The sequence below is a fragment of the Rhinopithecus bieti genome, unplaced genomic scaffold (genome assembly GCF_001698545.2).
Source record: "Rhinopithecus bieti isolate Rb0 unplaced genomic scaffold, ASM169854v2 scaffold_41913, whole genome shotgun sequence".
NCBI lineage: Eukaryota > Metazoa > Chordata > Mammalia > Primates > Cercopithecidae > Rhinopithecus > Rhinopithecus bieti.
Window position 1 is genome coordinate 3,217,024 of NW_016818964.1, and position 9,839 is coordinate 3,226,862.

The 9,839-nt window shown below is 48.6% G+C and overlaps 1 protein-coding gene across 2 annotated transcripts; it reads left to right on the forward strand.

The window, feature by feature from the left end:
• The first annotated feature begins 234 nt into the window (after positions 1-234).
• On the forward strand, positions 235-8,667 carry SERPINA4 (serpin family A member 4). Of its 2 annotated transcripts, none has more exons than XM_017857888.1 (5): positions 235-325; positions 2,269-2,934; positions 5,762-6,035; positions 6,900-7,059; positions 8,154-8,667. In XM_017857888.1, the coding sequence occupies exons 2-5, from the start codon at positions 2,286-2,288 to the stop codon at positions 8,352-8,354; spliced, it is 1,284 nt and encodes a 427-aa protein (XP_017713377.1). In that variant the 5' UTR covers positions 235-325; positions 2,269-2,285; the 3' UTR covers positions 8,355-8,667. The 2 variants fall into 2 exon arrangements, with proteins under 2 accessions (XP_017713377.1, XP_017713378.1); XM_017857889.1 differs by having other exon boundaries at positions 251-477.
• The last annotated feature ends 1,172 nt before the right edge of the window (positions 8,668-9,839 follow it).

Below are 9,839 nucleotides of genomic sequence, written 5' to 3' on the forward strand. Positions count from 1 at the left end.
GGAGACCAGACCTTCCAAGGGGCTCCTGGGGCACTCAGGGAGCACCAAGCACCAGGCGGACCTCCATGCACTGTACAAACATGAAGAAGTGAACGCTCTTGGGGTTCCCCAGGTGGGAAGTGGGGTGTCTTTTTGGGAGAGGGTGAAGTAACTTCTGGTGAGTTTTCCTTGTCTAGGCAATGCTGTGCCCATGGCCTGTTAATAATTACCTGGTTGGGAGACAGTGGGTGGTACTGAGAAGGTGTGGTTTGACCAGTCCTCCTGGGCTTGACAAGACAGAGCTGAGACAGCTACCCAGGGGGTCCACTCCAGGACAGACTGTGCCGTGAGTAACCTCTGAGACAATGGAGACGAGAGAGACTCTAGAGGGAGGGTGACAAGCTGTTCTTTTTTGCTCAAGACTGAGAATTCTTCTAGGACATACTTTCAGTGCTAAAACCAGGAAAGTCCCAGGCAAGCTGGGACACCTTTCTAGAGGTGAGAAATACTCAGGCTAGAAAGCCCCCAACCTCGGATCCATGGGCACTGGTGGGTGACTGTGCCTAGAGACCCAGAAAAACCTCCCCCAGAGACACACAGCTGGTACATGGCAGCACTGACTGGGGGCCAAGGTCTTCTGGCTCCCAAGTGATCCAGGTGATCTTGGGGAGTTCATGCCAGAGGGGAGGTGTGTCTGTGAGTGATGCGGTCCTATGTATGTTTCTAAATGATCCCTCCAACTGCTGAGTGGAGAACAGAGAGCAGAAAGACTAGGAAGTTTTCTGCAAGGGTCTAGGTCAGGGATCAACAAACCACAGCTTGTAGGTCAAATCTGACCCACCGCCCATGAGCTAAGAATGCAAGAAACAAAGTATAAATATAAAATATAAGTGATAAGTATAAAAGGTAAATATACAAAGGGTTGAAAAATCAATAGAGGAACAACATTTTGTGACATAGGAAAATAATATGAAATTCACATTTCAGTGTCCATAAGTGAAGTTTCACTGAAACACAGCCACACTTGTTCATGCATGTCTGGTCTGAGACTGTTTTCAGCTGCCACAGCAGAGTTGAGTAGTGGCAGCAGAGACTGTGTGGTCTGCAAAACCACAGATATTACTATCTGGCGCTTTGCAGAAAAAGTTTTCTGAGCCCTGGTTGAGGATCATAACAGTGGAGCGGGTGAGAGGCTGAAGAACCTATAGGAAAGTCTAGGAGTTGGAGACCAGCTTGGGCAGCATGGTGAGACCCTGACTCTACAAAAATTTAGCTGGGTGTGGCTGTGCATGCCTGTGGTTACAGCTACTTGGAAGGCTGAAGTGGGAGGATCACCGGAGCTCAGGAAGTCAAGGCTGCGGTGAGCCATGATTACACCATTGCACTCCAGCTTGGGTGACAGAGTGAGACCCTGTCTCAAAAAATAGAATAAAATAAAATCAACCCAACCCTGCAGTCCATGGAAGTGGATTAAATGGATTGTGGGTGGATAGAAGGCTAGAGGCTTTTTGGCCTGACAACCAGATACTGGTGGGACCATTTGATGGGGCAGGAGCAGATCTGGGGGAGAAACTGGAGCACCCTGTCTTGGACAGATGTTCATTATGGAAAGGGCAATTCTATCCCCACAACTTTGTCCTGATCCTCACTTTAATAAGTAAGGACACTTATTAAACATCCATGTCCTCATCTGTACAGGGTAACAATACAAAGACCAGTTCTACTGACCTCTACAGGAGTGGGAGGGTCAAACTAAATGGCATGAAAGTGGTTTGTAAACGATATAAAGCACTCCACAGATGTTTGTGGAGCAGACGCTAAAATAAACTCTGATGATTGCCATCCTCTATGCCAAATCACTGCGCTAATGAAATCAACTCATCTGAAAGAGAAGTGTGGGAGAAGCAGCACCTGAGTTTGGGGATGTGGGTTCTGGCTAGGATATTTGTTAGGTAGGTGACTTGGGTGAGTCATTTTTGGAGTCTTCGTTTCCTGCTCTGTTGGGTGAGAATGGAGTCTAGTGCTGTGCAGAGCTCACATGGTTGGGTAGCACAATGACATGATGGATGCGAGGAGTGTGCCTTGTATGTCTAAAGCATTGCTGTCCAATAGTGTTGCTGTCACCACACATGTGGAGGGTGGTGGGCGTTACATTGTCTTTCACAAGCTCGTCTGCAGGAGTTGAGGGTGTCACTCACGATCTCCGGGTGCTGGCCCACTGCCCGCCTTCTCAGCAGGGCCAGGTGTTCTGCTGGGGGAATTTCCTGGGCATTCTCTTCCCTCCCCTAGGCCTGAGAGTGCAGAGGATGCATCTTATCAACTACCTGCTCCTCCTGCTGGTTGGACTACTGGCCCTTTCTCATGGCCAGCTGCACGTTGAGCATGATGGTGAGAGTTGCAGTAACAGCTCCCACCAGCAGATTCTGGAGACAGGTGAGGGCTCCCCCAGCCTCAAGATTGCCCCTGCCAATGCTGACTTTGCCTTCCGCTTCTACTACCTGATCGCCTCGGAGACCCCAGGGAAGAACATCTTTTTCTCTCCGCTGAGCATCTCGGCCGCCTACGCTATGCTTTCCCTGGGGGCCTGCTCACACAGCCGCAGTCAGATCCTTGAGGGCCTGGGGTTCAACCTCACGGAGCTGTCTGAGTCCGACATCCACAGGGGCTTCCAGCACCTCCTGCACACTCTCAGCCTCCCCGATCTTGGGCTGGAAACACACGTGGGCAGTGCTCTGTTCCTGAGCCACAGCCTGAAGTTCCTTGCAAAATTCCTGAATGACACTGCGGCCTTCTATGAGGCCAAACTCTTCCACACCAACTTCTATGACACTGTGGGCACAATCCAGCTTATCAATGACCACGTCAAGAAGGAAACTCGAGGGAAGATTGTGGATTTGGTCAGTGAGCTCAAGAAGGACGTCTTGATGGTGCTGGTGAATTACATTTACTTCAAAGGTGAGAGTCAGATCATTGGTGTGTGCTAAATCCACACCCCACCTCCAACCCCTAATTTGTTGACTGGTTAAATATATTTTTACAAAAGGGTAAGTAAAAAGGTTGTGTCTGATAGAGTTAAGCAGCCCTCAGAGAATGCAATGTTAGAATGTTGTATGTTGAAGACTCTGTAGTATTGAGGTTTCCATTCCTTCCTATCTTTAGACATATTTTCTTATTCATTTTCTTAATAAAAGTAACGTACAAAATGCATTATAGCCAGTGATCATGAATTGAATTGCTGGATTCATATCTGAGCTCAGCCTCTACCAACAGTGCAAACAGGTCAGCTTGTTTGCTCAAAGCAGGGATAAGACAAATCTCTACTTCAAAGGTTGGCTTTGAGGATCAAATGATTAACCCATGTGTATACTCCTAAAAGGATCTAAAGAGATGGACAAACTGCAGCCCCTGGGCCAAATGTGTTCAGCCACTGGTTTTGTAAATAAAGTTTTATTGGCACACAGCCAGGCCCATTCATTTATGTATTGTCTGTGGCTGATTTCATGCTACAATGGCAGATTGATTCATTACTGCAGAGATGGAACGATCTGCAATGCCTACAATAGTTAATATCTCTATAAACTTTTTTGTTTGTCGACCTCTGACCGTTTTATGTACTCAATAAATAGCAACTATAGTTCATCTAATGATAACAATGCTCATTTTGAAGCTTTACAAATATGTAAAAGCATAAAGGAGAAAGTAGACATAATCTCTAGTCCTACCACTCAGAGGCAACAAATGTTAATGTTTTAGCATCTTTTCCTCACCTTCCATTCACACACATATATGTCCACACAGTTGATATCACAGTGTGTGAACAATTTTGTACAGTGTGGATTAGTCAGGGTTTCATCAGAGAAGGAGAGCCATCTCAAGTCAATGGTAAGGAGATTGTTATAGGAGTTAGACCCCACACAACTGTGGCTGGGAAAGTGAAGGTCTAGAGGAAAGAAGAGTTGGAAGGACAGAGAGAAAGTTGCCGATGCAAGCGGACAAGTCAGAGCTTGGAGGGGAATCTATATGCCAAGCTCATCCAGCCATCAGAGTGCCACCATGCAGGGGAGCATCACTGCGTAGTTTCTGGTGGTAGCCTGGGGCTGCTGTTGTTTAGTGGGGTTAGAGTTGGGAAAAGGAGCTTGGAGACAAGCAGGTGCAAACTGGAGCTCTGCTGAGTCTGACCATCATCATATCTGACCACCAGGGCCTTCAGAGAGCAATTTACTTTGAAATCTCACAATTCTAACCAGCTTGAACCCAGAATTTACAGGGAACAAAATTCTAGGGAGCAACTCTCAGCCTAATGATTCAGCCAAATTAGTCATTCCATGTAATTTGCATGTGGAATTTTCATGCACTATTGAAAACTTTTTAAAAAACCTTTGTTTTGAGGCTGGGCGTAGTGGCTCACACCTATAATTCTAGCACTTTGGGAGGCCAAGGCAGGCATATCTTAAAATCAGGAGTTCAAGACCAGCCTGGCCAGCATGGTAAAACCCTGTCTCTGCTAATAATAAAAAAAAAAAAAAAAAATTAGCCGGGCTTCATGGCACATGCCTGTAATCCCAGCTACTCAGGAGGCTGAGGCAGGAGAATTGCTTGAACTCAGGAAGTGGAGGTTGCTGAGATTGTGACACTGCACTCTGGCCTGGGCAACAGAATGAGACTCCATCTCCAAAAAAGAAGCTTTGCTTTGAAATAGCAAAACTTTTAAACTTAAAAAAAAGATTAACTAAGGCAGGAAGGGAAACAGTAGTACGGGTTTCACCGTCAGGAAGACATTGATTAGAATCCCAGATCCCTTGCTTTTCCCTGGACGAAAATTCCTGGCATGGAGACCTCAGTCCATTCACCCTACCTGCCATCACCTCATTGCACATCGCTTGCTGTCCTTGCTTCCCTCGTCACACTGCATGGCCATCATTGTGGTCACTTCCTTGCAAATACTCTGAAGTCTTAACCTTCTTGGTTTTCCCTCCCTCTATCATACTTACCCTCCAAAATTGCAAACCTGCTTAAACCTAAAGGTCTAATTAGTCTGCATCTGCATGCAGCAGCTGAATGTGGCTGAAGAAAAACATCCAACTAGACTGATGGTCTCACTTGATATTTGTGAATGCAAATCTTCATTGATCTCTCTACACTGTCCAGCAATCCTACTTACATATCTCCACTCTCCAAAACAACTAAAATAACAGATTCATCCTTCTCAAATGTCCTCCCCACTCACAACTTTCACTTAAAAATCTTGTCTCACTCTTCATGGAGAAAACAGAATCAGTTACACAGGAAATCTCTCATCTTCTCACCTCCAAATCTTCTCACCTCCAAATCTACTCACCTCCAAATCTACTCACCTCCCTGCATTTGAACCCGCAAGCTCAGACATCCTCCTCTCATCATGGCAGTAGTGACCCACCTCTCACGGAAGGCCAACCCCTCTGCTCACACTCTGCCATCTCCTCTCTCCTTCTCAAGGATGCTTACCTAACAATGAGCCCCTCTTTCCAGCATCCCTGGTTTCTTCTCTATCAATCCTATTCACATATTAGAAAATGAACATCCTCTGCTATCTCTCATTTTAAAAGTTAAATGAGGCCTAAGGAATCCATTCCCCGGGCATGTCAGGTTTTGAATGGTCAAAATGGGACAACTTGATGAGCTCATAGGGCAGGATCTGGAGCGACTCTTTCAGTAGCTCGGAACACCAGGTGGCATTCCCTGCCTGGAGGACTGACTCTGTGGCCCGCAGATGTCCTGTACCTTCTTTTCATCTTCCCTTCAGCCCTGTGGGAGAAACCATTCATTTCCTCAAGGACCACTCCCAAAGACTTCTATGTTGATGAGAGTACAACAGTCCAGGTGCCCATGATGCTGCAGGACCAGGAGCACCACTGGTATCTTCATGACAGATACTTGCCCTGCTCAGTGCTACGGATGGATTACAAAGGAGACGCAACCGTGTTTTTCATTCTCCCTAACCAAGGCAAAATGAGGGAGATCGAAGAGGTTTTGACTCCAGAGATGTTAATGAGGTGGAACAACTTGTTGCAGAAGAGGTAATCAGTGTGCTATGGGGGCTGAATCTACAGTACTATCCATCAAATATACCTTTCTAATGAAAGACAGTGCCCCCAAATAGGGAGTGATTGCCAAATTATGAGAGAATTCTCACTTGCTCTGAGACCTTCCATGGGCTTCCTTTAAATGATGAACTCTCCTGTTATATTTAAATTATGACTTCCCCTCGTTAGGGAAAAAAGAACCACAGTAGGACTTCAGAGTCCTGGTTCTAGACGTAGCTCTTCCACTGCACGAGACTTGGGTCAAGTGACTCTGCCTCTTGGCGGGTTACCTCTGTGCAATGAAGAGGCAGCCCCTCTGGCCCAGATGGTTGACTAAGCTGCCATAGCGGGATTCAAAAAAACTCCATCCACCCACCCAAGGAATTAACAGGAAGGCTTCCCATCATGCTGGCTATGATTGAAAAAAGTCTTCAACCATATATAAGAAAAGGATCCTAGCCCAAGGGTACACGTGAATAGAAAAATCACACAACTTTCATGGTGGAGGGAATCCAATACAAAGAAATTAGCTGGTTCACAAAGAGTAAAACTCACAGGGCTATAACAGAGGCAAGGGCAAAACTGCCACCTGGCGAGACTTACATCTGTCTCCCTGGGCACCTGAACACCCACAGAAAGCAATCTCTGAAGAGGGGCTACCACGGACACGAGATCCCACAGACAGCAGGCCCTGGGGACAACACCCGTTTGTGGGAGGTAGTCTGAGCCAAAGCTGTTTGTGGGGATAGAACTCAGATGGAATATAGCCAGCTAAAGAGGGCCACCAAGGAGGGCTGTGCCCAGCAGGGATCCTGGCTTGTTCATTAATCTAATGTTTTAACCCAATCCCCCCTTCAGGAATTTTTACAAGAAGCTAGAGTTGCATTTCCCCAAGTTCTCCATTTCTGGCTCCTATGTACTAGATCAGATTTTGCCCAGGCTGGGCTTCATGGATCTGTTCTCCAAGTGGGCTGACTTATCTGGCATCACCAAAGAGCGAAAACTGGAGGCATCCAAAGTAAGTCATCAACCCCTAGAGAACTCGGTGGGGCACTTGTGCCCATGGGAGTTGCCAGGTGATGGGGCTCCCAAGCTGCCACATGGAGTCTCAGAGCCTGAGTGTGTTCAGTCATCTGCAGACATCAGCATCCACCCTGGATGCTGTCAACCAGCCCTGGATGTGGTGCTCGGTGCTGGGATATAGCGTTGAATCAGCCCCCCAACTCAGACAGCTCTCCCAGACGAGTCAGGGACACAACATCTTCAGAGAGAGATACATGCAATGATAGAAAATGGAGGTGGGGCCGGGCATGGTAACTCACACCTGTAATCCCAGTACTTTGGGAGGCAGAGGCAAGCAGATTACTTGAGGTCAGGAGTTCGAGACCAGTCTGGCCAAAATGGTGAAACTTCAACTCTACTAAAAATATAAAAATTAGCCTGGTGTGGTGACAGGTGGTAGGCACCTGTAATCCCAGCTACTCAGGAGGCTGAGGTAGGAGAATCACTTGAGGCTGGGAGGTGGAGGTTGCAATGTGTCCAGAGATCAGGCCACTGCACTGCAGCCTAGGTGACAGAGTGAGTGAGACTCCATCTCAAAAAAAAAAAAAAAAGAAAAGAAAAGAAAGAAAAAAAAAAGGAGGAAACAGAGAGGAGAGACACAGGTGAGGCTGCATTGGGTGCATCTGTATGAGGGAGACTTCTGCTAAGCAAAGTGTGCGAGGGGGTAGAGCCTTGGGTTTGAGCTTGAATTCTGGTTCTTCCTCTTATGTTATTGAAGGGGTACTAGTTTCTGAATTTACATTCCTCACTTTTAAAATGGGCATCATACTGCTGACCTCATAGGATGGCTATGAAGATCAAATAAGATGCATGCAAAGCCCCGAGCACAGAGCAAGCGCTCATTTAATGAGAGCTGCCATGACTGTGTGTGGCAGGAGGTCTCCAGCTCAAAAATCCTCCCAAATGAAATTCTTGCTGTGTTATCCCCAAGAAGTGACCTTGCAGGCTATAAGGGGCAATGTTATTCCCTAGCAGTTTCTGACTCTCACAGTCTTGTCCAGGCCCCTTCTCTTGCTGGCTTGGAGATAATGCTTGTGATTTTCCTCCCAGAGTTTTCACAAGGCCACCTTGGATGTGGATGAGGCTGGCACCGAGGCTGCAGCAGCCACCGGCTTTGCAGTCAAATTCTTCTCTGCCCAGACCAATCGCCATGTACTGCGGTTCAACCGGCCCTTCCTTGTGGTGATCTTTTCCACCAGCACCCAGAGTGTCCTCTTTCTGGGCAAGGTCGTCGACCCCACGAAACCATAGCCCTCCCAGGGCTGCTCATCTGTTTCAAGCAGGAGGATGCGGCAGGGGAGGGCTGGGTGTGAGTAGTTCTGTGTTTAGAGTGGGGACAAGGAAGACACTGAAGGCTCCGGAGTCCAGGACAGCAGGTGCTGGCCCGGGGGGAGTGGGGAGCGGCACTGAGATGGGCAGGGCCTGGACATTCCACACCCTGGCGCTGTGCAGCCTCTGGCAGAGCATCCAACCTCTTGGAGCAAGTTTCTGTCTCTGGAACTTCTGCCCCTGGCAGGCCCTTTCCACAACAGGGTGGTTGTTCCGAGTAAACAACACAATGCCACGAAGACCCTGGTTCAGTGTCTCATATGTGGTAGACACTCAATAAATGCGTCCTCTGCCTGCCCCTCCGGGGGTGCCCCAGATTCCCCTGGCAGACCTGGTCCCAGACACAAGGTATGAGGAGCTCCAAGTCCCGTTCCAGCAGGTTACCCAGGTTTATGGGGAGGGGACAGGGTGTGGGCAGTCAGCTGCCTCAGGCAGGGCTAGTACCTTGCTCCAGAGCAGGGGCTGAGAAAGCCACAGAAAGGCAGACACCACCAGGGCGGCTTCCACAGGGACCTGGTCAGAAGAGCCCAGTGAGGCACTGCCCCCTCCTGTGGCTACAGAGATGTGGCCTGTGTCTCTCCCAGGACAGTGGCTGTGGCCACAGAGCACATTGCAGACCCAGAGGCTCTTGCTTTTGCATCCAGGCTCTGTGCTCTGGATCTTCAGGCAAATCCTCACCCTGTTGGCCCTCAGTTTCCCCACCTTTCTGACCCAGGTGGTCCAGCTCAGACTGGTTGAGTATGTGGAGTGGACCCACCCAGAGTCTGTGAGAATAAACCACCCCTTCCACAGGGCAAGGCAGGTGGATGGGATGTGGTTCTGTTTGCCCTGAGCCTTGGTGATGTCTGGCAAATGCATTACTCTGGGCAGGACCCTGTGGTTTTCTTGGTGGCCAGGGCCACCAAGGCAGCTGGGTTCCAGCACCGTCTCCAGCCCTTGACCATGGACACCGAGTTCCCAGGACAGTTAGAGCTGGGAACGGTCCAGCCAGGAAGGATGTCTCCTTTCCTTGGCCCAGCTCACCCTGTGCCTTCAGGGCCAGCACAACGGTTCCCACACGCTCTCCTGTCAGCGCTGATCCTCCTGCCAGGCAGGCCATTTCACTCCCACTCGGTGGCGTCCAGGTTGCCAGCATGTTCAAAACCAGAATTCCTGGGTTCAAGTCCCAGCTGTGCTCCTTAGAAGCTGTGTGATCCTGGGGAAGTCATTTCACGTCTCTGGGCCTCAGTATATTCATCCATAAATTGGGATGATGATAACACTACTGACCTCATAGGGCTGTTGGGAGGATTAATCAGTGACTGTATATGTCACGTCTCACAACAGCACTATGCAAACATTAGCTATATGATTATTACCTTCATTCCAGCAGCCCTGACAGTCAGTGCTGCCACCACAGGCTCTGAG